At 37.6% G+C, this 27,788-nt stretch overlaps 1 protein-coding gene across 4 annotated transcripts; it reads right to left on the bottom strand.

The window, feature by feature from the left end:
- Positions 1-625: 625 nt before the first annotated feature.
- KRAS (KRAS proto-oncogene, GTPase) lies at positions 626-27,788 on the bottom strand. 4 transcript variants are annotated; one of them, XM_035540829.2, is made up of 7 exons: positions 27,563-27,724; positions 26,634-26,756; positions 20,329-20,507; positions 17,468-17,627; positions 10,449-10,564; position 10,397; positions 626-4,214 (listed from the first exon to the last, which is right to left on the bottom strand). In XM_035540829.2, the coding sequence occupies exons 2-7, from the start codon at positions 26,742-26,744 to the stop codon at positions 4,098-4,100; spliced, it is 684 nt and encodes a 227-aa protein (XP_035396722.1). In that variant the 5' UTR covers positions 26,745-26,756; positions 27,563-27,724; the 3' UTR covers positions 626-4,097. The 4 variants fall into 4 exon arrangements, with proteins under 4 accessions (XP_035396722.1, XP_035396721.1, XP_050564310.1 ...); XM_050708353.1 differs by lacking the exons at positions 626-4,214; position 10,397 and adding an exon at positions 9,378-9,471 and having other exon boundaries at positions 10,479-10,564; positions 26,634-26,981; positions 27,563-27,788; XM_035540827.2 differs by lacking the exons at positions 626-4,214; position 10,397 and adding an exon at positions 9,378-9,471 and having other exon boundaries at positions 10,479-10,564.

Below are 27,788 nucleotides of genomic sequence, written 5' to 3'. Positions count from 1 at the left end.
CAACTTACCCTTCTTGGTAACTGGTTATCCAGATGGGATAACTAAAAAGGGTGAATGTGCAAGTTGTAGAACAGTAGTAATTCCACACTTTGTTCCCCCCCATAGGACACAGTCAGGAGTGTCTTTTGTATTTTCTCTTTAAGTTTACAAAAGGCATTTGATAGAGGAAAACATGCACACCTGGGAATGAGCACAGAAAAGCTATTCTGGCTATTTTAGACTTGTAGACAAATTTGAATCGAGTCTGCTGTTACGACTAACAAAAACAAGGTCTCTGGGCATGGCTGAGAGTTAGTAGCCCTTTAATTCCAGAAAAAGATTGTAGCATGCACCAGTGAACAAGATGTGCAACCTCACCTGAAGCAAAGCTCTGCTCAGAGAGCAGGATGCAAAAATAGCACAGACCGCTAGAGGGATCAGTATTACAAAGCATTTTGTCAGAGTGCTGCAACCCCTCTCAGAGGAAGGGCACACTAGTGGGCAAAGACGACCGCTTTATGACAGGCAGTGAGAAGTACAAGAAATAAACTGAAAACAATCGCCAACACATGCAGTTCATGGGGTACCCCATTACAAAGATGATGTACTGAAATTCTTGGAGAGAAATGCAAACATGGACAGAAACTCACAATACCTATTTTTTTTATTACATTACAATAAATAGGAGCAGTACAGTTTGACAAAAAAATGACAAATTCCAGATCACTTCACAGCACATACTCCTAAAAACATTAAAAATTTTAAAACAGTGTTTGTTTTTTTTTTTTAAACTTAATATCTGGTATGACCAACATTCCGGTCACGCAACCAAATGATGGAAAAACTGGATCACACTGCATATGTTCCACATCAAATAAAGCACAATGTACAAAATGTGCATGTTTCAGTTTACACTATACAAAAATAGTTAAAATACATTCCAGGTAAACATGTTACATTAAGAAGTCATTCTAGTAAGAAGTTGGCACTCAAGAGGAAAAAGCAGAAGTATTTTCAACATGAAAACACGAGACAGTGGAATAAAGAAATGTTAGGAAAGATTTACCATCTGTGTAGCTTTATGTAAACTTCAGACAAAATGATTTGTATACAGTTTGATGGTCTTTGAAGGTAATAACTGTATTGCTTTATAGAGCAAAGAGTAGAAGATTGTGTGTCGGGATTTACCCCTGACAGAGATCCTGTTATTGTAACAAATTCTATGCAGTGTAACTTTTTTTTTCTTAAGTTAGGAAAAAAATTTAGGGCAATGAGACTGGTTAAAAGAATTTTCAGTTCTGAGAAAACCGATGATAAAGTTGTTTACCCATGTTACATAAAGCTACCATAAGAAGGTGTTACTCCCTGACACGTGGCAATTTAATGTATTAACATGGTACGTGATTCACATGTTTATTTAGCATTTACTATCAGAAATGATAGTACATCCAGGTATGTTTTTTGAAAGCATTTCAAATAGGGAAAAAACAGAATAATTATGAGATCAACGTGTGCAAGCTGCAATCCAACATGCTTCACCAAATCTTTACAAATATTAAGACAAAACTGCACAACAGTGGCAAGGATGAGCTTTTTTTTTTTAATGTCTATAAGGGCAAATGTAAATAGATTGTAATAATTTGATTGGTAGCTACAGATCACACTTACTGAAAAAACTACTTACATATAGCTTCATATTAGAGCTATATTGATCTGCATTTGATGATTAAGACATTTCTGCTAAATTTATTTCTCCTACCATTTTTAATTAAATTAACATGAGAATTTTAGACCAGCCCTAATTTTACATGCAGTGTGACTCAGTTACCAAAAATCTTAAGAGTCATCTAAGGATTGCTTTTGTTTGCGCAAGATATACTATCAAGTTTTGCTATGCTCTTCATATATAATCAAGAGCATCTAAAATGTGCAAATAACCAGCTGTCTCCAATACATCTTTTAACCTTGGATGCTGTAAAATGTTTTGTAACATTAAGAATTTGTCTGTATTCCTTACTGGCCCTTAAAATATAGTGCTAGTCTCTCCTATTACCATTTTTCACAATCTTTCATAATCTGAAGTATATTTCGTATTGAAGCTGAAAGGGGAGAGACTGGGTTTTGGTGGGGGCCTAGGGGAACAAGCAGTGCAGGCAGGGAAAGACGTTCATTTGTTAAATTCTTAGCCACATTAGTTAAAGAACATGCTGCAATCCAGACAGTATACTTCCCCTGCCAGCTCTGCAGCTCTCCACCTAACAGTCACTGCTGTATTTTTCTTTTTGTAGAAAGAAAAAAAATTACATTTATGCAGTTGCACCTTTGACATCATATAAATGGTCTAAGTTACACTGGTATATTAGAATTCTACTGTGTAAAATTTCCATGTAATGGTTTAGCTATACTTTAGGTTAGAGCAATGCTGCTATTTCCTGTTCCAAACTTCCAGGATTTACCAGTCCAGTGTCCTGAATTATCCTACATTAATGTCATGTTTAAATTAGGGTACACTGAAGTCGCGCTTTCAAATTTTACTCTGCAGCTGACTTAGGGACTAGTGTACCTTCTGGAACTGAGGCCACATCTAAAAGCATCTAACAAGGCAACATTTCCAGTAAGATGACAGGAACTGGCAGCACTGAAATTACTGGCTCTTACTTTGGTGCAAAATGACTAGACTACTTCAGTACCAAAATGGAAAGCTTCTGCAAAAATTCTGCATTAATTCTGATCAGAAGAAAAAAAAAAGAAAAAAAATCACAAGAAAATATAACCACAGAGAAAGACAACATTAAAATCTTGGTCTCGTTTCATGACAGTCTAGACACTGGAATGCCACTCACCAACCATATAATCTGTGCAACAAAACCAGCACTTCACAAACATCACACAAACATTGAGTCTGGGAACAATGTTCTACGCTGAAGATTTGTGCAAATTCCACACCATTTTATGGCATTGTGGATTTCCAAATTATTTGCATGAAGCAGCTAAATTCAAGCTCATTAATTCATTGATTTGAGGTTACTAGAATTTAAAAATAGGCATCTGGAAATATTTCATGCCACCCTTGGGGAAAAAAACAAATGGTTTTAATTTGCTATATAATTTAGGAGTCATTCTGATTTAATTCTTATGATAAATTCTGGATCCATGTATGAATTAACCTAAGAATTTGAATCAACTTATCTATTAAGGCTTTCTAGTTTTTCCTAGAGACACTAAGGGTGAAATCCTGTACCTACTGAACAAAGCTACTTTAAGATAATTTACTGCTATGGGATCTGGAGAGCTAAGATTTCACCTTGGTGTCTTCAGACACAAGGAGTTAAGTGAAAGTCTTAAAGCAATGCATTAACAACAGCAAATCAATCTAATTAGAACTTTTACTTTTTCCATTGCCAGATGTGCATTATTGTCTTTTTTTAAATTTTCTTTTTTTTTTATAGAAAAAATATAGTATTTAAGGAATTACCGTGACAAATTGCAGTGAAAAATTTTTTGTGAAAGTTTTATCTTTACATTCATTAAAGTTGATCTGAAATGCTACAAGACTAGATGCCTAGAAGCAAAATCTACAGGAAGACTATAAAGGCTTCTGGTCTCTCTATATTGCAGTCAGTCTAAATAAAAAGGAAGTCTGAAATGAAAGTCTCTTTTGCTAACTAATCCGTTTTCCCAACCAGATTTTAAAAAGAAAGAAAAGAAAAAATAAAGGGGGTGTTAGAATGTGTAGAGCATCATTTCATTGTTTTGTTTGCACACAGAACGAAAGTTCACAATCAGTAAGAAAAATAGGAAGTTAGCAACTGTGCATGCACCAAAGAGTCCTAAGACAGTTCTCAGGTTTTTGTGTGTGTGGGTTTTTTTTTGTTTGTTTTGTGTCTTTTTTGTTTGTTTGTTTTCTTCACAGGCATTGCTAGTTCAAGAACCAACACTCAAAGAATACTGGCACTTTAAGAGGAATGAAGTTTCCACTGTCATTAAAAACAAGCATTCAGGTAAAGCTAACAGGATCATGAAGCAGAAAGTAAAGTAATGCTAAAACAAATGCTAATAATTTAGTGTAATGTACAAAAATTACTTAAGTATGTCTTAAGAATAAGGATAAATTGTATTTACATAATTATACACTTTGTCTTTGTCTTCTTTTTCTTCTTTTTCCCGTCTTTGCTCATCTTCTCTTTGTGTTTTCTGATTTCTCGAACTAATGTATAGAAGGCATCATCAACACCCTGAAAAAATAGAGGTGCACACATTAAGATCACATTAACAGACTTAATTGCCTACATAAGTACAGGCTGTTTTCATCTGACCAGATCAGGTGAAGTGTGTTCAATCAGCAGTCTTGCTGCCTGCCAGGAGAGCTGACACCGTCTTCTCCTTGCCGAAGCATTTACAACATCCCTAAATCAAGCTGTGCATTGGAGGAATTGCTGGGGCACCAACACCCTCTTGAGCGTTTCTAGATTTTGGGAGTTGGCACCTTGGGAAAAATGGATTGAGATGGATGGGGGACTACAGTTGTCTCCTGTCATATATGAGATGCACGTCTGACTGCATCACGTCTAACTGCATCACTGTACATGGGCAGCAGAGCCCACAGGAGAGCAGCTCTAGGCAGCAGCCAGCCAGTTTGAACAACTAGTCCTGGCTGCAGGCTGTTCCTCTCCTGAGGTCTGAGGAACACTAAGACACCCAAATGAACTATTCTGACACCAGCAACAGCTAGCATCATCTGCCTGCCCTTTCTCTACTATTCCCAAACCGGACTTAGAGCAGCCTGCGGGTGAGTTACTGCCCAGGAGCTGACCACAGACATCCGCAGGTACAACTCTGTTAATAATGTGACTTGGGAACATTTACTGCTCTCCTGTCCACATAGGTGAGGCACGTGTTGTCCCACCTCAGACTAGAAAAGCACAGGCACCATATCTTTAGATTCCAAGTATATTATTACTACTAGATTTCAGAATAAAGCTCTGAAGCATTAGCTAGCTTTGCTTATGCCTTAATAATCTACACGGCTTTTACAAGTAAATACAACTATTTGCAGCAAAAATTTGGTACCAAAGAGATGGTTATGATTAATCTACATATTCATGTCATTTGTCAGGCATGCTAATACAGTAATCACATCATAGTGTTGTTTTTTTTAAATCTTTACATAAGCAAGTCAATCAAATCAATTCGGCATTGCAATGATAAATTAGTATTTGATAAATCATTCAATTCAACCTATATGAAGACACATGGAACACATTATCTGTGTGTTCTATCATGTACAGTCATTTAAAATCTCCACAGCTCCAACAGTTACGCTACAGACAAAAATGCTAATGTTTCTTCACACTGAGTAGTTTTTCCACTTTTGGGGGGATAATTATAACTGAGGAAAATTAGCTGTTTTGACCAGAGACCTGTATGCCTGATGTGAACCATAATCGAGTACAGTGTTATACAGTATACTTTGAAATGACCTATTTATGTGATACAGTTTATTTATATTATTACCTACCTTTCAGGCTGCCCCAAATCCCAACTGAGTATGTGTTCTCAGTAAGCCCTTTACATTTAATACTGACAGTTATAAAAACATTAAGAAAAACTTTATTTTTCACTCCTTGCATTATCTTTTAGATACGTCAGAAATAGTTGTGTAATGTTAATGCATCACAGTAGCCAACTGCACCACTATAGAAACTGACTTAGAAATTCAGCCCTACAACTGACAGGCAGCTTCCTACCTCTTGTCAGCTAGTTTGCCTTCAAGCTGCCAATTAAAATCAAGTCTTAGTTTATTCCTGTATACCTACTTCAGCAGAAGAGCAGACTGAACTCTGAAAAAAGGGCAAATATAAAATGTCAAAAATCACCTTATTCATTGCTGTTTCAGTCAACTACCAAATGGTGATGAAACCATTATATGGTTTATATATGTTAAGTCCAAATGACAGTGAGGTGTTTACTAGCTACACCTAGAAAGCAATGCTTCCAGTATAACAGAATCGTCTAGGTTGGAAGAGACCTCCAAACAAATTTATTAAAAGCTTTCATGTGTCAAGTTTATAAACATGTTTACAAATAACTAATGTTAGATCAAAGTCCTTAGTAGCTCTTCCACCAAAACTAATAGTACACTCTGCAAGATCTCATGACATATAAAATACTCGTGCAATTAAGTTGCTCTAAGTTTTAAAGTGTTATTTGTCAAAATAAAATTGATGTACCATACCTAGTAAAAGTACCCACAGTTCTGGAAAAGGTCAGGTCTTTTGAGAGTTAGAAAAGCTAGGTATTATTTTATAGACAGCTACTGTATTTTACTTATAACTTCAGCATTAATGCACAAAGTACATTTGGCAATGTTCATGTAGGGAAATGATCTACAAATAGTGATGGTTCAGACAGCCAACTACAAGGAAAGTACTAAGAATCAGTCACAATAGAGAACAGTTTCATTCTTACAACAAGAAAAACTTCTGCACAATATTCATCTACAAGACTATTCACATCTCCTTACAAAACTACTTCAGCACTTCAGACTTTTACTGTGCTAGAAAAGCATTCATTACACGGACAGTTGTTAGCTTTCAGTGGCATCTTCTAAGACAAACTAAACAGAAATTGCAATTGAAGTCTTCAAGTGAGCAGTCTACCTTCCTTAAACTATATTTTAAGTAAATACAGAGAAAGTAACTCATACAAAGTAATATTGTGGGCCTTTAATCACATGGCTTCATAACTAAGGTTGAAATCTTATTCTACCTAGTAAGGTGATGATCTTTTAAATACAGTGCATGTTGCAAAATACTTGTGAAGAACAACTTTCATCCTCGCATTTACACCTTTGTAGAGCAAGCTTTTAAAGTTATTAACAACATATATACTAGTTTCTGTATTTGAACAGAAATTCCTTTTAAATTTAGGTAATAAATATAACATAACATACAAAGCATTTAGAATATTTGTGTTAGGACTGAGGGATTCAAAATAAACTGATCTTTCAGTCTGTGGATTAAGTGTTAAAAATGAAATTAGAACACAAGTGGAAACTCTGTTTACAGAAGTTCCCTAAAGGCATCAATACTACAAAATCAAATGTGGTCAACTTCCCCAGTTACTTTTTTCAGTAGCAAGGGACAGCATGCAGCTGACTTTTCTCCCTCTAACAATGGAGTTATTGTGCACAAACTTTTCAGGAAGCATAAGATGTACTGAATGAATGAGTGCTTTAAATCCAGGCTTAGCATTAGAAACTCAAAATACACAATGTATGCTCCAAGCTATACCACACAGCCACAATAAAGGTATATTTGCTCTGAAAAACAGAGGCTGAGAGTAAGTTGCTGCATTCAGGACAGAGCTTGCTCTTGACTCTTGTTTTTCCAAAGTGCAGCTAAGAAACATGAAAGGAACAGAAAAATCCCACTGTTCCTGCAGAAACAACCTGATCCTGGCTACAGCTTCTCTTTGGGGCACCACAGTTCTATCATCCTGTAGCCACACAGAAATCTGGATGTCTGGTTATGCAGTTACAGGCATGTGTGCGACTTGGCAAGTAACCTGAATCTATCAATAAGAAACCATTAAATCATAAGGAATTGGGATTCCTTAAGGACTGCAGCCTCAAATAGATCTTTACAAAAGTTTAAAATGGTGGAAGAGTCTTTTAAATATATTTAATAAATACTATAATACACACAACAGTTGTGAGAAAGTGAACATGTATGTGTCTGTAGTTCCATGGAAAAATCATTAAATTAGTTTTAAGCAAAAATCTAGAAGTTAATGAACTTTCATAATTCAAGTATTTTTTACTAACACAGCTCAATCTGAATTGCTTGTCTAGATGCTTAATTTATACCATAGAGCAGCTTTTCATTATAGTATGTTTTTTATATAAAAACTTACTTAATGCTTTCAAGAGAGAAATCGTTTGAGGATCTTACACTGAGTTTCAGAATTTTCTTCTTGCTTGTTGGAAATGAAAAAACGAGCAAAAGGTTTTATGTACTTTCTGCTTTGTGTAACAACCAAAGGAATTAAAATCTTGGAAAGTGTCAGCAGTTAATAATAATCTGGGTAGTACAAGGTTGCTCAAAACTTTGACAAGATTAAAGTAACTAAAAAGGCACCTTGTAAGTGACAAGATAACTGAATATTCCTAGAGGTACCAAAACACTCTGAACCATCAAATTTGACTACCCGCAGACAAGAAAGGAAAATAAATACTGTGCATCACTGCAAAGTGTGCTATAATTAGTATTTTTGAAGTTTTGAATACCAGCTGAAAAACTTGCATCATTAGGTGCTGCTCTCCTTAGCTTTTCTACTATACAGCAGACTGAAATAAGATACATATGTCACGGAATGGGAAGTAATACAAGCCAGAGTGTTTTAAATGCTAGACTTCTTATGCCACTAGAATCACTACTGAATTACAGCTGTACCACAAGAATTTTGGAGTATGCTTCCTCCAGCTTAACCTCCTAAATATGAAGTTGCTGAAATGACTATCAGTACCTTGAAGATTTTTAAAGGAATTCATTTGAATATGAAGATCTTTTGATCTTCAGATGAAGGTCTTTTTCCTGAGCAGGCACTCTGCAAGTTCTACAGTCTTGTATCCAAAACTATTTTTGAAATAGGATATGTAAAAAAGAAACAATATCCATTGCTGACAGAAGAGATTTCCCTTGATCTGGGGAAAAAAAATAAGATGACATACTTCTTTTGGAAGCAGGCATAAAGAAAATAGGAAGCAGGTAAAAAGAAAGCATACATTCCCTCAGCTATATTAAAAAAAAAAAAAAAAAGAATCCCAGAATCTGAAAAACAAATAAAACCACAGTTCCCAACATCCTATTCTCCTCCCAAGGAAGTCTAAGAAAAGGAAAAACAGAAAATTCAAGATCTAGTATACCAAAAGAAATTTTACTTCAAGGATAACAAATGAATGCTTTCTTTACTAGACTAATTCTGGTAATGGGGATCAAGTGGGAAATTATTTACTAAGTGAAAAGGAACAAACCTTCCCATAGGAAGAGGAGCTCAAGGAACAAGGTCAAACCATTATCAAGGTGGAGGGCAAGGGTTTAATAGAAACACTTAAAACATCTTACATGGAAACAAAGGCACTTCACATCGTGGCTATATTAGTAAGACAGCAAAAAATAGCATAGTTGGCTTTCAGAAGACTACAGGAAGGAGGCCTAGACAATTTTAATTCTTATTTCACTTATCAAACGCAATCTTGCCAAGTTGCTTTAACTGGAAAAATAAAACAAGGTATTTCCATGGCATTTTATTAAGATATTTAGATGCAAGACTGGGGGGAGCTTCATAACTGAAGTTTCAAGTTTCCTGAAAAGGAAGCCTTTGATACAAACAGTATCATAAAGCATCTTCTCTTAAGCAAATATCTGAAGTTGCATCTTAGAGCAGTCATTCACTCTTAGCTTTTCAGTGATATAATAATCCTGAGAAGATCTAGAAAAAAAAATGTTACATAATAAAATCTCTCCCTCCTCCCTCTGAGGATTCGATTCCCTTATCGAATTAAATCTTCCTGCAGGTACAACAGTCTTTTTAAGATGGAATTTGAATTCCACAACCTTTCTGCAAGGTGTTCTAAAGTGTGAAAAACACTTCTTGAAAAACAGACGCTATCTTTTAAACAACAGGAAACTCCATATCATCCTCCTGCTTGCAAAGTATATAAGGAGTAACAACCCACTTTCTGATTTGTTGCAGAAAGAGGTAAAAAATTAATGGGTTAGTAATATATGCAAGGAGCTATTTTGATGGTTTATCCAGACATCACTGGAAGTGATTGAGACTAGCACTTTTTCCACATCACAGATTCTTCTCTCCTCCTCCTTCCTATTCTTCTTACTTGGAGTGTATCACTAACAAATTATTTGCGACAATTCTGGATGTTTGTTTTTTTTTTTCAGTTGTACTTCACTGTTGCCTGTCCCCTCCCCTCCTTTTCTTTTTAAAGACTCAGGGGAAAAAAAAAAAGTGAGGAATTCCTCTTTCTGCACCTCAGAAGGCCTATAAATATTATCTTCTCCCCTCAGCTCATCAGCTGAAGGTTCAGTCAACGTCCAACTTCAGTAGTATCTGCAACTGAAAATATTAAAATATTTTCCTCTCAACTTCCTGACACACAAAATTAAATCTGCACTTTACAGATGGAGACCCTGATATGCAGGAAAGACCTCCTCTTACTCTATTTAACAAAAACCTTTAAAACAAAGCAAATCCATGTGTTTGCTAAGAATATTATTCAGGACTACTATACTGGAATCTGATTGGTTTTATATCTTAAATTATGTAATTAATCATAAAACGTCTGATTTGCAAGATATTCTCAATCAGCTTTATTTGACAAATGATTTGTAGAACTTACCCTGTTACATTACAAGACTTACCCTGTTACATTACAAGACTTACCCTGTTACATTACAAGGCATTTTTTAATTTTCACGCACCCTGGAGTCTTTTCTTCTTTGCTGATTTTTTTCACTCTGTACTGTCGAATCTCTCGCACCAATGTATAAAAAGCATCCTCCACTCTCTGCATTGTAAAACATAACTCCTTAAAAATTGCTTTATTATCAATTGACATATTGGAACACCCATGGCAGAGGAAAAAACACCAAAATTATGAGCTTTACTTGAGAAATGTATATGGATCTCCAAATGGTCCACAGAAAAGCTGTGTTCATATTGAGTCCAGAGATAAATATCAAAGATCCTGTCCATCAGAACAGCACAATGGAATATGGAATAAAACTCTCAAAGATGTCACAGAATAAGCCACAGGACCTGCCTTCCTAGCTGACAAAATTTCTTTCTTACATAAGATCAGCCTTGCATTTAAGGTACAGTTTAAGATTTAGCCCAGTACCCAACTTTGTCAAGCAAACTTTTTTCTCCTCATTAATATATTTAAAATGCTGGGCTTGCATATTTGTTGCTTGATAAGGACTTTTTAATGCAAGGAACTGAGACATGCCAAAGAATTTATTGCTGACCAATTACCGTGAAATCTATTCTACAAGACTTCTTTTCTTTTCCTGTGCCAGGTAGCACTAGGACAAAACAGAATAAGAACAATTTTCTTCCATTTCTTCCAGTGCTGAAAATAATAGAACTTGTATTTCTGAATCTTTTCACACATTTTTGTGGGCATGAATGTATTTAGCAGGCACAAAGCCCTATTAGATTGGTAACTAGGGGGTACTTCCACAAAGTTAGCCAACTATTTTCACTTCTTAGCCAAAGTGAGAACCTGTTACTCTTTGGGCTGGCAAAGTAAGCTTGTTTCTTCTGTTCTTAAAGTACTTGCTTTGCAAAAATCTGTGCAACACGCTAACAAAGTATAGAAAAATTGTAGATCAGGCAATTTCATAGCAGGTTACAAATAAATAAATTCCCCTAAGAATACTAAATTTCATTATTGTTTCTAAAGCTACTTATAGAGCAAACACAATGCTTCCAGATTTAGGAGAGTGAATATTTGAGTCACGGCAAAGTGCTTTTAAAGCATCTCAAGTGTATCTATTTCAGAATAACTTTCAAAGTAAATACTTATTGTAATTAGAGGTTATTCTTCCATGCAGACAAAGCAACAAGTTCATTACTGATCATGTTTAAGGGCTTAGTTCACATCCACACAAAAGGCTCACCCACTCTGCTCTTTCTGGGTTACTTCAGCACCCGCCAGGATCAATAACAACACTACGTACAAACAGCCTGTGATGTTCTGCTGCTCGCATCTTCCTTTCGTTAAGGGGAGCTCTTCAGGCATGCCAGGGCAGTGTTTCACTCTCCCTGGTCTCACGCCTTACCTTTCTGCAGCTATGTGTTTATATCACTTAGAGATGCTGAGGACTGAAGAATGGTGTTAGCAAACACAAGATGAAAAGGTACAGCGCCAGCTTCAAGTTGGTGTTAAGGTTTAGCTGCGGCTTTTAAAGGGGATAGTAAATCTTTCATTTGCCTTCCTGTCAGTCTCATCACCTGTCTCCTCAGTCACATCAAGTGTTGTTAATTTACTATAAGGTCAATATTTGGAATAACAGTGGAAGAGACTGAAGATCAAGGAACACAGTACAACCATGTAAGCCCCAAAACCTTACGATTATCCAAACACACAATCCAGGCTTCTATTTGGCAGTTTTTCCTTAAATTCTCTCTCCAACCCATCTTTGTATTATACAACTTGTAACAAATATAGCTAACATCTACTGCTATAGTTACTGGGTTATTTTGCTTGACCTGTACCATCAGTTTTCATATTTCAGACTCATTCTTAACACACAGCTGTTTATCTGAGGGTATGTCTGACCTACAGCCATACAAATTTTAAATATTAAATGAATTTTATTCTAATTCTTGGATTGTATCTGTTATACAAAACATGTCCTGTTAGCATGTTAGACAAATTCCCAAGTTGTCTTACATTTCAGGTCTGAAAGTTTGCACAATTTAAAAGAGCCATTAAAAACAGAAAAAAAAAAAAACAAAAGTAAAGCTCATACTTTCATGTTTTCCTAGAAGGCATGGAAACTTACTCCATTAAAAAGAGGAAAGAGTAAACATTGATCCGCTGCTATGTGCCAAAGCACAGGCTGTACAAGAATCAACATTTTTGCAAATCTACTGTTTTGCAGTAGAAATACATAATTTGATTATGGAGCTTTCACATGAATAATTAGATAATTCTTCACCCAAAGTTTATTGCCAAATTCCCCATCACCATCAGGAGCTGTGATTTGCTTTAGCAATGCAGAGAGAGGGAGAGAGACAGAGTGAGAAAAGAAATTGCTACTACTGCCACCATCAAGAACAGTCTTATGAACTCTGTTGAGAGAAATTATTCTGAAAGAAAACTGTATACAAAGAAAGACATTTGCTAATTTAATTATTACAAGGTGACATTTTTAAAGAGCCAGGTGCCAGTTTTAAAAAGAAGCCATTTTAACAGCAATTTATTTTAACAGCTCTCAGTATTTTTTCCTTAAATAAGCCTGCCTCACACATCTGGAATATAATCAACCAGTTCTTTTAGCTGACATAAATGGAAGTAAAAATATCCTTTGGCAAATATTAAAAAGTTAAGTAAATAGCAGTTTAGATGTGAACAGCCTGAAGAACCCATAACCTCTAGGGCAATGTTGCCCTAGATGCTTTTGACTTAGAAGATAATCTTTCTTTGCAAGTAATCATATTTTAAATTGAATGTTTGGCTATTTCAATATGGACCAAAGCATAATCAGGAATTTTCACCTGTTCTGCTTCTATAAATAGTGCTTAAAAGAGATTAATGAAGGTTAACCTTGACATCTCAAAAGCGTTCCGTTCACCTTTATACACTTCATAAGAGTTAGTCTCCTAAAACCAACTATTATACAAACAAAAGTATTCCTGTGGACATGGGCAAAAAGAATGATCCTCACTTGCGTAAAGGTACACCTGACAAAACTTTGCAGATGCAAAGTCAGTTCAGCCAATACCAGGTGGTATATAAACCTGCAAAAACCTACTAGCTCCTGCTACATGAGATTAAGGCTCTTCTTGTTTTTGCTGTCTATAAATACAATGCTTCAAAGGACTATTTGGAAACTGTTACTGCAACTCAGCCACATGCAGAAGTAACTTTCACTAGTTGGGGTGGTAGCATTTATTTAGTTGAAAGTTGTGTTATCTTACGAAGGTTAAATATCAGACATACATCACTACACTGACATAAAAAATCAGAATTGTAATTATGAATTTAACCACTCGAAAGTTAAGAAATGCCAGAATTACAGCTGTCTGTCCTACCTGAAATTTCACCCGTGCTGTGCACATGTACCCTTTTTTGGCTGCCTCTATTTATGTTGTCAGGTAAACAGCAAAACTGTTTTCCTCAGTATCCTGGAGTCATTCAGCACAGATGTTGGATGCCAAAGTTCTATTCCAACATTATCAAAACGTTTTCTTTTTCCTGAGGCCTTCTCCTTGGGAAGGACTGAATTTTTCTGGAAAAGTTTTACCTTACAAACAAGTGGCACAAAACAGAAATTCACCAAAAAAATAAAAAATAAAAAAACACAACTCAGCCTGCACTGTGAGGTCAAGTCATAAATAACTGAAAACAAGATTTTAAAAATGGGAAGTGTTGCACAGCTATACACATAACAGCAGCTTTGAGTGAAACAACAATATTGTTAAACAGATACAACAAATCCCTAAAAAATTACAAGTCAGTCCAAGCAAATTGTCTAAATTATCAGTTATTTGTGCATCTTACCAGAGACATAGGAATAAATGTCTGTAAACACTGCACCAATTACACACAGGTTCTCTCCAGACATCACAGTATAAGAACAGCATCCTTGTCATGTAGGTCAACTTAATTAAACACTTCAAAAAGTATATGTTCTCAACAACAACTAAAGCATGCAGTAACTCCTACATACCTGCTTTTCCTTTGAGTCTAATACTAGTAGGACAGTGGCACGTTAAAGGATACCCCCTAATCCACATCTTCATTGCCAGTCAGAACCGAGTAAATCCAAATACACTAGCTTTCATAACAACTTATTTCTGCACTTCATTTCGGTGTTATTCCGTTTCTTATTTTTGACCTAGTCTATCATTTTTTTTAAGATCTTAAATAACAACAGAATTAGTTGGAACAGATGTAAGATTTTGCCTGAGCATGAAATGCTTTCATTTTCAAAGATATGTCTTGGCAATCAAAACAGAGTAGACAGGCAACTCCTTTGCATTTCTACCTCTCTTACTTCCCCAGAAAGCCCCTCTGGTTTTAACTCCCAGCAAAGGTGGGGCGCAGAGAAGACCTAAAGCAGCTACGCAGCAGGGAGCACTTCAGCAGCACATTAGTGCCCACATTTGTGTGATGGCAGGTACAGGAAGGAAGGAGAAAAAAGGTTCCTACTGCTGAATACTCATGTCAGACCTTCTGCACATTTCAGGAGTTATTGGACCATCAGCTACACTTGTTCATAGACAGAAGTTCTGCATGTAGCCAAAGAGTATCAGATTTTTATTTTTTTTTTAATGACAAAGACTGAATTCTGCCCAATAAAAATATAGTCCACGGACCACATCCAGCTCACAAAATGGCTCGACCCTCCCCCCCCAATTTAAAGAGTTACTTTTGAAGAAGGTATATGTGCATTTATATTTCTAGATAAATCAGCGTGACTTGAAAGTCACAAAACATATATATGCATTTATACACATATATATACACTCACATACATGAATATTTAGATGATCTTGCTGTAATTTAAAAAACAGGTTCTTTCTCCAATTCACATCCATCTTCTCAACGATAATTTATTAACACAGCTTTGTAAACCTGCAGCTGAGGAGGTTTAGTAACACAACGTGTTACGAACACCACTATGAAAGAACCAGCAAACATACATAATGATTCAACTTTTAGAATGCAACATTCTCAGCAGAGACTAGTATGTTTCTTCACTTTAAAATCTAAGACCTTTAGGGACTCCTTATCTGCAGAGGGTGTAAAGCTTGACTTTGAAAAACAAAAGCCAGCCAGACCCCTTCTATTATATTTCAATTGGCACTACTAACAATACGAAGTCACAGATTAGAAAACGAATTGTAGCAGTAACAGTTCATAAGAGACAAATTTATTGTCCTCTGAAACAAGTACAAACCTCTGGCAGACCTCTTAAAAGACTTATCTGGATGAAAGAAAAAAAGCTGATAGTACTTCAGGTAAAAGAAGACTAGAAGAGTGGACAGGTGTGGTGATTTTTGAGCATGCAGTTTTGTATTAGGCATGGCGGGCTGCTTGTAGGAGTAATCTGCAGTTTGTGGGTGAGGGAACCTTCTTCGAAGATACACCCACTTTCATTAAAACTGTGTAGGAGTATTTCCTAAACAACGCCTGACACTTCATACAGCAGGCAGAACAAATTAAGATCTATATGTTAGTATAGAATTTGTATTTCAAACCTCAAATGTGATTTCAGAGTTCTTTTTATCCTAGCATCTCAATGACAGCCACTAATGCAGGAGCTTCCAAACACTCTATTCAGACCACTTATATGCCACACTCTTCAGAACACTCTTATGGCCTCGTTTATTGTCAGCCACTGAAGTTCTGTAGTTCTGTTTTCCTTATCCTACCTGACAGAGGTTTACAGGCTCTCTTATTGCCAGAAGTTAGAATCCCTTGGATTCCTCAGTGAAGTTTTACTTATCAGCCCAGGTTTCAACTTGTCAGAAACTTGGGTGGGTGTAGCAAATTTGCACTAATGAAATATTCACTTCTTTTATCCAAAAATAACTTGCATACTGTCCATGAAGAAGTTCTGCCAAATGATGCAGCTGAATGTATTCAGCAGTTACACAGCATTACTTGAATTGCAGCATTCTGCCCTTATTTGCCTTTTTCTGCTACACCTACTTCCCGATTCATAGCTTGCACGCAACACTTCTGATTATGCAGAGAGTACAAGTTATTTGGCAGCTCAGGCCTGGTAAAATTCTGTACTGAGAGCCTTTACTCTTACAAAAAAAAAAAAAAATCAAAATCAAGTTTGTTTTTTTTTTAAGAATACTTTCTCAAGCACAGAAACAGTTTCACCTATAACTTCCAGCTTATCTTCTCCTGAATATACCACCATGATATATACCACCATGTGCAGCTTTGTTCCAGAAGAGTGACAGAACACTGAGAGGGCCCTAGTGCTGCCTCTTCCACCTATAGCAGTGGAGTACAATAAACAAGTGTTTGCTCTAAAAATGTCAGGAGCACAAGTTTACATCAGCAATTAATCCTGTAGAGCCACATTATGGTTTGGAAGGGACCTTTAAAGATCATCTAGCTCCAACCCCCTTTCCATGGACATGGACACCTCCCACCAGACCAGGCCGCCCAAAACCCTTCCAGCCTGGCCTTGAATACCTGCAGGGATGGGGCATCCACAGCTTCTCTGGGCAGCCTGTGCCAGTGCCTCACCACCCTCTGAGTGAAGAATAGCAAGGAACTTACCCCTAATATTTAATCTAAATGACCTGTAATTTCAAAGATGACTTACGGTCAATTGCTTAGCTATAAAATAGGTTTATCAAGTATGTTCCACTAATGCTAAATCAATACCTGAAAGAAAAATTATTTTGGTTACTAATTAAGCATACAAACAACTCATCTTCTAGCCTTATGTTAAGAATTCTGCAACTGTCTGACAGTGGAGTGCAATAGCAGTGAGGGTCTCATTCTTTAAGTTTGTGCAACTGAAGCAAATCACACATTAATAAACAACTACAGATTGTCAGTGAGATGACAGAAAAGACACCACAAGAATTTCTACTCTGCAGAAAAACATCCATTGATATGACCAAGCAATTGTCAATACCCAGAATGATTAACTTTATGATAATTAAGATGGGAGTTCTATATTTTTATCTGGTAAGTTTTGAGCTTTACCTGTCTTGTTTTTGCTGATGTTTCAATGAAAGGAATTCCGTAACTTCTTGCTAAATCCTGAGCTTGTTTTGTATCTACTGTTCTGGAAGGCAAATCACATTTGTTTCCTACTAGCACCATTGGGACATCTTCAGAGTCTTTAACTCTTTTTATTTGTTCCCTAAAGAAAAAGACAGATTTTATATAATAGATATTAATAGTTTACACAGTAGATTTAAAACCACTGAAACAAAATGAAGATAAAGCATTCCAATGTCATCCCTTATATTGATCTACCACACATACACTATAAAAAAAAACATCAAAAAGTAAATTGACCAATCCTATCACCATCAAGTATATTATCCTATTTTAAAAAGGCTGACATTTTTCAATAAGTTTATCCATCAACAATGCTCATAAGGCTAAACTGCCACAGCTTCTGATGTCATTACACAAGAATTCCCCGCCTGCCCCCCCCCCCCCCCAAAAAAAAAAAAAAAAAAAAAACACACAACAGTTAATGTCAGAACGAGCCTAAGCAGCTCTGGTATAAATCTTACTACTGATCTCTCATACTCAGCACTCAATACCCAACTCATTTGCCAAGATAAAATGCTGTCAAAAGCCCTATGTCTGTTGTCTGTACTGTGTTTTTGTGTTGTTTAAGTCATCATTACAAACCCTGCTTTTAGAAAGGGGGGTTTTAAACTTTGTCTGAAGTCCATTGGTCTGGTACTCTACAAAGAGAAATTTGGTATGGAGGTCTTTTCAAACACAAGCTAGAAAACATCTTTACAATACCATTTAGATGTACAGGTCAGGAATCTCAAATAACCATCACTCATTTCTTTTGCTCTCCCAAATAATCCAGAAGCCATTTCTTTAATTAACATTGTCACTGTTTTCAGATATTTATTTATAAACCCTCAGCTTCAGACTGTAAGGCCATCCACAGGTGTGTGAATGCAAGGAAGAAACTCCAGCATCTGACTCAGTGTTGAGATAAACAGGGAAGGCCTTTTTACACAAGTCTGCAAATCTGTCTTTGTGGAACTAAAATATATATATATATATATATCTATATATATATATATCTATATCTATATAAAAACCTTTGCACTCCTTTTTGCCTTATGTCAACACCTTGCTTTCTTCCCTTCCTCTTCTACAGCTATAGGAGGCCCTTTTGTAGGATCACATAACGGTTTGGGTTGGAAGGGATCCTAAAGACCATCTGGTTCCAACCCCCCTGCCATGGGCAGGGACACTTCCCACTAGACCAGGCTGCCCAAAGCCCCATCCAGCCTGGCCTTGAACACCTCCAGGGATGGGGCGTCCACAAGTTCTCTGGGCAGCCTGTGCCAGTGCCTTGCTACCCTCTGAGTAAAGAATTTCTTCCTTGTATCTAATCTAAATCTACCCTCTTTTTCAGTTTAAAGCCATTACTCCCTGTCCTATCACTACACACCCTGACAAAGAGTCCCTCCCCAGCTTTCCTGTAGCCCCCTTTTAAGTACTAGAAGTCACTATAAGGACTTCGTAAGTCTGGTTAGATGAGGAAGAGAAGTTTAGTGGTTTTTTTTTTCCCTGAAACCAAGAGATATTTTGTATTTGTCATCCCTGCTGTGAGAACTCTTAAGTGTTTCATTTTTTTTAAGTCACTGGTACCAATACATTCTTTAGTTACAACATTTTATACCTAATGACATTTACACAAAAGCTGGCTAACCCAATTTAAATTTAGAAAAGGAACTGTCCTGAAGCAGAGAGCCCACAGTACTCTCCTAATCACACAGTTGCTCCAGAAAGATAAGCCAGCAGTAAACTATTCTTGTGGCTAGGAACCTACCAGTTCAGCTACTCAAATCAACACACGACAGTCAAATGAGCTGAACTGCCAGCATACAGGAGAAAGTGAAGCTGTATGATCAGGACAGTTACAGCTCCTGACTTTGATTACTTTGAACTGTCATTGTATCCCACCTTAAATGAAGAGCAGCACCTTCTATCTGGTACAAGCTGAAGTTACATGTTTTTGTAATTAAATGTTGAGTTTATGCTTATTACTTATGTAGATTTGTCAGCATTTAAATACCTAACCAGGAACAGCTTAACATTATTTGTCTGGGATTAACCTTAAACTGAAGCTGCTAAACTCAGTGATCTTTAGTGGGATTTGCATTGCCTTCTAGCAGAAGGTAAGTAGAATTCAGTAATATTAAATATTATTAATTAAAATTCAGTATAACATTAACCTACTAAATTACAAGTGGCCTGGTATGGTAATCACCAGGAGAGACTGGCTTCTTTTTCCATTTTACTGTAGCTGATGTCAAGAAAGCTGAGTTGAAATTTTATCTAAGTCAGCCATCACCCTGGAACTGAGATTTTGTAAGTCTCTTTCTCTCTTTCTAAAGGTGTTAGAGCTCACATCTTACTCTAGCAATACTGCACAGGTATTTTTCTTCCCTTCCCCCCCAAAGAACAAAGGCTAACAGTTTATATTATCGCCTATAAGTTTCAACTGTGTAAGTTTTCCCATCTTAACACACAATTTTATTTATGGAATGAGCAGTTTACCTTTAGATATTTTTTCACTATAATAAATAATATCCACTGAGGCAGATACATTAAGTCACATTAATTTGTAACAGAAGACCTTTTAGATATGTTGTCTGCCTAACTTCCAAATGAAGCAGCAGACTTTCAGATTACCCAAAATTACAGACCTACAAATGCATACATAAATTGAAGTGTTGCTAATTTGCATATTTCCCTTTACGTGCTGTTTCACAAGAGGTCAATCGTTATGCAGCATAAGAGCAAACAACCTATCCACCTAATACAAGAGTTAGTCAATTATCTTTCTATATACACACCTATAATGGTGAATATCTTCAAAAGATTTTGTATTGTTTATAGCAAATACACACAGGAAACCTTCTCCTGTTCTCATGTATTGGTCCCTCATTGCACTATATTCTTCTTGACCTGCTGTATCAAGAATATCCAAGAGACAGGTTTCCCCATCGATTACTACTTGCTTCCTGTAGGAATCCTAAAGAAGAGAAAAAAACATACGCCTTGGTTAAATACAAACAAGCAAGATTTCGAGCACCCATAGCTCAAAAAATTCTAAAATTGCTTACTAGTATTTGAGCATAACTGAAAACACTCGAGAGTTAAAATCCAAATTTAAAGATGTGCAAATGACAGCATAAAAACATTGGCAGCCCGTATTTATACTAATACAGTAATCCAGAGATGGAAAGAGCACTTAGAGGACATGTTCTGATCTGTATTCTGCATCTTCAGCAGGTAACCCTGCATGTGTGTATATGTGTACACATACACAGGACAGTTCTTATTCCGCACAAAGGGCCACAAAGTACAAATTGGATCCAGATCAAAAGCCTCTCCCTTTGTTAATACAAGAATCGAAGAAACCTGTAACCATGATTTTAAAAAGTTTAAGTTTACTCAATTTACCAACAAATAAAGAGTAAAATTTGACTTCATTCTATGGATGTTTATGAAAGCACTATGCCACAATGTACAACAAAATTGAAAGGGTTCACACGAGAACTATTCCAAGAATGTATGCCTCTGAAAAAGAAATGATATATAAAAAGCCTCCAGTGTTTGGGACAGAAAAATCTATTTTGTACTCCTAAGCAGGTACATACAATAATAGTTATTAAATTATCCAAGTTTACTAGATATAACTGAAGTTCAAGCTTTTCAGCCAAGACAGACCAACACAAAGCACAAATTCAGATAAAAGCCCTGATGGGTTAAGAGAACAAACGTTGGAACAAATTATTTCAACTCTATCAATTCAAAGTTTTTAGGTCACTGATTCAAGTAGCTGAAATCTGTACAAAGTCTCAAACAGCTAAATGTTAATGCATATTTATGGGCCTTTTGGTGCTAGGTTTCTGTTGAGTACATAGTTTTAGCAATAACAAGAAGACGAACATTACTTTTCCATACAAATCTGAAATTGCTATAAGTACCTATATATTCTAAATAAAACCATGTCAATAAGCTTTAACAATGTCACTGAGTAGTGCCATGAATTATTCTCAGTAAACAGTACTTGTAACACATAAAAGGTGTCAAGACAAAATCACGGCATTACCTTTCCAATCCTTTAGGCAGAGCTTAACACAATATTGCTTCTGTTCTTATTATATAAACAGGATCTTTTTAAAATTCTGCAAAAGTGAGCCTAAGCTACTGAGAAGCAAGTTAAAATTGCAATTCTAACTAACTTGAAGATGAATTCAAAGTGATCTTGCTTCCTTTGTACGCATTTTAAGGCACTATACATCTATTTCTATGCACTTTGTCAATTTGTTTTTTTTTTTTTAATAAGTTTCTGTTCTTTCTTGTTGCTCATCCTAAAAACAAGCAGTTGTATAGGATCAAAATCTTGAAGTAAACAAACTCTCTAATCTCCTATTTATCTTTAGCCTGGCTATCATTCAGCAATATCAGATAGAACAATATTGACCACTTACCCTTTAAGATAAAAGTTAAACTCCAACATGATTTTGGAAATTTATTTCACAAAAGCGCAAACTCAGTGTTTGAGTAAATACTAGGTAACTTTAGAAAAATATAAGCAATGTTTAAACATTGATGCAGATGAGACAAATAAACAAGCTCCACTAAGTTTTAAAATAAGGTTAATGTTCCATGTCGATGCTTAAAGGAGAAGAATAAGAAAACCTACACATCTCTATTCCAATTTACTTAAATTCAACAAGACATCACCCATGTCCTATGATTAACTTTATCACAGTTCAGTGACATACTAGTAGAACTTCTTGCATTATACTAGGCATGTTTAAAAAGCCTATTTCATTTTCACCCCTTACAATTTGACTGCTACTTTAAAAATACGAAAAACAGTTCTTGGAAAACCTGTATTACTCCTTTGCACCTTATCACTTCAGAGGAAAAGAAACACACCACAAATGAGTCCTAAACAAAAACTTTAGGAAACTTTCATCACAGAAAATAATTTTTAAAAAATTCTTCCTGCAATAAGTGCTAACTTTAGTATGCCATGCTAGCAGCAGTAGCAAAGATGCACCAGCATAAAGCGCAACACAGGTACAAAAGCAAGGAACGCCTTGAGAAGATATTCATTTTTCTCAATTCTGGAAGGAAAAGTTTGTCACTAACTAGAAAGACCTGAGATGAAAGGAAAAGACAAAGGATGTGGGAGAGAGGATTCAAGTTTGAGATTTTCTAAGTTACTGAAAAAAAAAAACATTTGGCTTTTTCAGTAGTTTTTGGTTTCCTCCCTGCCAAGGAGTCAAACATTAAATCACATTTGTAGGGAAGAAAACTGAACCATCACGTTAATAGCTCAGGTTACTGAGACCCCAACATCACTGCGGTGAACACCAGCCTATACATATCACAGATAAAATTTAAATGTTACCGTGCTGTGAAAGTTATCAAGTCCAGCAAAAAATGAATGTAGTACGTACTGAAAAGCTCAGCGCCAGTTACGCCGCTATGGTACTTGTAATACTCTTACTTCAAAACGCAATAGCAGAACCCAACACAGCCAGACTCCCCTTTACCAATGAAAGACCCCTTCTTGTGAATTTTTAAAACCTCTGTAGCTTCACTGCACACTGGAAGATACTGCAATAAAGAAACACCTAATTTAAGACCATCAAGTAAAACCAAAATGCAAACTAGAAATGAATCTCAAAGTAGTATACGACTCCAAATATGAATTTGCCATTTTTCCCAGTATGCAGACACTACCTACATCAAAAAGTTTTAATTTAATTAATCACATAGCCTGCTGTTATTGGCCTTTCAAGCCATAAAAAAATCACACGAATTATGCGAAAGGAGCAATAATTCCATCTGTTCACAACTAACACTGATAGCAAAACATGATAGGAGGTCTCAACTATGCACTACATATGGAATTTATCTGAAAAAAATCTACTGCTTAATAAATCCCATCTCAGAGAATAACTTGTTTTAAGAATGCACTATACCAATGATTTAATATTAGAATATCACAGCTACTAAGACTAAGCTATTACTAAATGTTGGTGGAAGTTTCACAGGTGCGCAGGTTATTTAAGAACACACAGACTTAAATATAAGTATTTCTAAATCACTCACGGGATTTTGTTAATCCAATTAAAAAAAAAAAAAGCCTTTGTCAGCCAACTAGGAAGGCTGTTCTTTCTCTAAGACATTTAAAATATGACCCACAGGTTAGTACTAAATATGCTGATGCAGTGAAAATAACTATTGAAAAATTTTTAAAAAAAGTCATCACACAAGATATTGCAATTAAAGATTTAACAAACCTCGACCAGTAGAGGGCACTAGTCCAACTGCTCTGCGTGTTAGGCCAGATTTCCAAGGGACCACATACACAGTCTTAGAAAAAAACACTTGAAATTGCTTGGCTATAAACATGTGTTTGGACATCCATTTCAAGTGATATGAAATTGCGATAAACATATAAAGCATGCATTTCTGAGAAACGGTAGCCACTCAAACATGCACTCGTTTTAATTCTTTCCCCCCCCTCATCATCTGGTCAGACAGAAATCTATAGAATCTAGGATCTATATTTATACCCAAACAGCTCATGAGACTAGAAGCTTCCCAAGCAGCTAAGACAGTTGTTGATTCACTCATTCTAATCCACTGAAAAGAGCAACAATATTACAGAATGCATCCGTGGTTAAGTAACCAGTTTTTTTTTTTTTCCTCTTCAGCTGTACTGTCTTAGCAATGCAGGAATTTTAGAAGTGTTGAATTTCACGTTGTTAATCATGAAAGATTTAAAACCACTAAATAACCACACAGGTATAGAATCCGCTATATATAACAAACACTCAGCTCTTTTCTCTGTCTTCTCCAAAATACTTACTTAGCTTGATTATTTGCCTGTAAGGAAAAGTTAGTATTTTGGTAACAGCCATGTGGCAATAAAAGGAACAGTAGTAAGTGAAAAATAATAGTTGTGACACTACCAAATCACCTTATTAGTTACTTATCAAAACAACTTTAGCCTTGTTTCCTTATACTGCATGAAGAGACAGCCTCTATAGCTACTGTTCTTTAATCAACCCCTACCACCACAACTGTACAGGAAGCACAACCTCGCAACCCTTCTGAACAGAATGAGATTCTGCCCTGGTGAGGACTGAAGCATTTAAACCCCATTACAAGCCCATTCGCTGGAACCCGTTTGTCACCCCAATGACAGACCACCCCCGTTACAACAGAACTATTTCTTCCCTAGAAGCTTAACTATGTGATTATTCTACAGCGCTGTAAGCAAACCAGGTGATTTACCACGTGAGTAGGAACATCCAGTCTCCACCTTCAAGGTCTCAAGATTTATAAGACAAAAATGGTAACTAGCGCTCAGACAACCTGCAGGAGTTACAGAAGACCAACACCGCTGCATGCAACAGGTTGTTGACGCAGGTAACATCCATTAGGCTAACCGTTTCTTTCTTTCAGAAGAAGATATTGATTATGGACCACAGCATTACAGTCATCCTGCCCATTACTAAGTAAGAACCATTGTTCTCGGATTTTACGTCCTTTCTACAAGGGCTGTGTTTTAATTTTATTGTCCTACACTAAAAATTATTTGGCATGCCTCAAAATACTCAGCTTGTTGATTAGCAAAAATCCCTCAAGTGATTTAGGGATACTGATATTTAAGTTTGTGTGTTCCTAAACTGTTTACACAGGTCTGTCCTTATATGACATTTTCTAATACAGACCCTCCACAGTACTTTTTGTGGTGTTTAAACACACCTCTAACCTAGGAAACCCAGATGATTATGAGCATGTATTACAAACACCAACAACTTCCTTCTGCAACCAAAAGTAAAACCCATTTTGCCTGTTCCTCTCAAGGAGTTGTGTGTACCCTGTTTTTTAAGCATGTTTTGAGTTGTCATTGTTTTTGTTTTCAGCTTTCACATCTTCATAATTGAAAGAGCTGCCTTCCTAGTGCTAGTCATTCTTCATCTCTCCTTTTCACAAAATCTTCAACAAGCATACATGAGGTTACTTGGCCATTTAGCAGACACAAAACACACGTGCACATTAAGATAATCCCAAACTTGAGCCAACACATCACTCTTTGGGGAATATTACCTCAGGTGCGTACTTCACTAAAGACAGCCTCCTGCCATCTCAGGGCACTGGCTCCTTTTACTCACGTCCACCTGAAAATGACTACATAGCCATTTTCCGAGTCACCATTTTATGCCTATAGATTTAAACCCTTGTGATTCCTTGAAGTGAGCTTGGAAGCGCCCCATTGTATAAACATATAAATGAAGTCATAAGCTAAAGAGCTTCAACGCTGGGAACATAAAGATCTTGGGTAAATTATAGTGTCATTTCTCCTTTTATACAGTCTGAGGTTATTAAATCCAATGATCCACTGGAGATTTCAGACAACACGAGTATTTTTCTTATATTTATAAGGCAAGGCTTGCCTGCTCATTAAAAACCTTTAAAATACCGTAACTTTTAAAGCTTAAATATAATTTCAGATTTTGAAGGCCTATGCCATGTATTCCGAAAAATTCACTATAGCAGCTACTTTACACCTTTTTCTAGACATACAGATACACACATCGACGTGTTAAAAAAAAATCGGGTTCCAAATTTTTGCCTCATTCAGCATAGCATCCCAGAATACATTGCTCACCGTGTGAAACAGATCACAATGATAAGAGCTGAGAAAGCTTGACACGTGCATTTCAGAACTATAATTGCTCCTTACACACGACTTTCCTTTTCGATGTTAAAAGACTGATGCAAAGCTAAAGTTTTAGCAGGCATTTTCAAATGACTTTGGGGAATACTTTCTTACCAAGATCCTAAAAACTTGCATTCAAACTGTCCAACAAAACATGGCAACTAACGCCATATTTCAGTCGATCAAAACTGTGAATGTTTTATCCGTATCTGTTGTTCCACAGTCAGACCAAGAATTACAGCGATTTGCTCATACTGGCGTGGTGCGGACCTTTACTTTTGAGCCCTTTTAATACAAAGTCTTGTTCTATAATCTTTTTTTGTGGTAAGCATCCAAACACAAGCAACCATTACCGCTGATAATCCCTCATCACAAGAAGCACAAGATGAAGTTGTTTACCTCTATTGTAGGGTCATATTCATCCACAAAGTGATTCTGAATTAGCTGTATTGTCAAGGCACTCTTGCCTACACCACCAGCTCCAACGACAACAAGCTTATATTCTGTCATTTTTTAGCAGACCTGATGACAAAGAAACCAACATTAAGCAGAAGAGAGTCAGGCTCCAACTAACGAGGATGCTGTCAGCGCGTTTTCATTCACCGCCGCGTTCCTTTACTAGCACCGGAAAGCGATCCTCTCCCGGAAAGGCAGGACAAAAAGGGACGAGGGAAAAAAAGCGATTTCCCAGCCAAAATCACACCTCTGAAGCGCGGCGCGGAGCTGCATACACCGACCGCGAAGAGGCTGAAAAGCAAGGGGCCGGAATTAACAAATTCAGGCAAATCCCCGCGAAGAGGGAAGACTAGGGAAGACCATCCCCACTGCCTTCTCCCCAAGTTTCCGGGAGGCCGCCCGGCTTTCCTCGGGGCCGGGGCTGCCCCCCGAGCCGAGGAAGAGCCCCAGGGTCGCGGCCCTTTACCGGCCCCCCACCCCCCCCCAGCCCCGCACCTCCCGGGGCCCAGCCCCGCGCCCGCCCCGCCCCGGCTCCCCTCAGCGCCCGGCCGGGGCTGCGGCCGCACCGGCCAAACTTTCCGTGCCGGCCCGGCGGCCGGGCTTTAAATTACATAAAAAGAAGGGGAAAAGGGGGCGAGGGAGGGAAGTGTTGACTCAGCACAAGGGTGCCGGGCTCCCGGAGGGCGTTGGCCACCTGTCCCACCGCCCCCTACCGCCGGCGAGGGCTCCGGCTAAGGGCAGCCGGCAGCCCGGCCGCTGCCCCCGGTAAAGGGCGGCGAGGCGAGGGGCGCCCGGCTGCGGGCAGCCACCTCCCCTTCAGCGGGGGACGAGGGAGGGAGAGCGGGCGAGGGGTGCGGGAGGAGGGCGGCTACCTGCGTGGCGCTGCGCTGCGCCGAGCCGCGGGGCGACGCCGGCGTCTCCGTGCCTGCCTGCCTGCCTCGGTGGGCCGCCCCGGCGCGGCGGGGGCTCCGCCTCGCTGCCCGTCCCGGTGCGAAATGGCGGGGGACGGGGAGGGCCGGGGCTGCCGAGGGAGCCGAGCGCCGAGCGGGCGGGCGGCCGGATGGAGGCAGGCAGGGAGGGCGGTGATCGATGCGCTCC

The sequence above is a fragment of the Cygnus atratus genome, chromosome 1 (assembly GCF_013377495.2).
Source record: "Cygnus atratus isolate AKBS03 ecotype Queensland, Australia chromosome 1, CAtr_DNAZoo_HiC_assembly, whole genome shotgun sequence".
NCBI lineage: Eukaryota > Metazoa > Chordata > Aves > Anseriformes > Anatidae > Cygnus > Cygnus atratus.
The sequence above is the reverse complement of the archived record's forward strand: the minus strand, read 5'-3'. Positions and strand labels throughout refer to the sequence as shown.

Bases quoted from the DNA above. Each gene is read 5' to 3' on its own strand.
- KRAS (XM_035540829.2), bottom strand. From the start codon at position 26,744: ATGACAGAATATAAGCTTGTTGTCGTTGGAGCTGGTGGTGTAGGCAAG. The intron at 20,508-26,633 runs GTAAACAACTTC...TCTCTTCTTTAG, and splicing joins AATATGACCCTACAATAGAG to GATTCCTACAGGAAGCAAGT. The intron at 17,628-20,328 runs GTGTGTATATAG...CTTTTTCTTTAG, and splicing joins GAAGATATTCACCATTATAG to GGAACAAATAAAAAGAGTTA.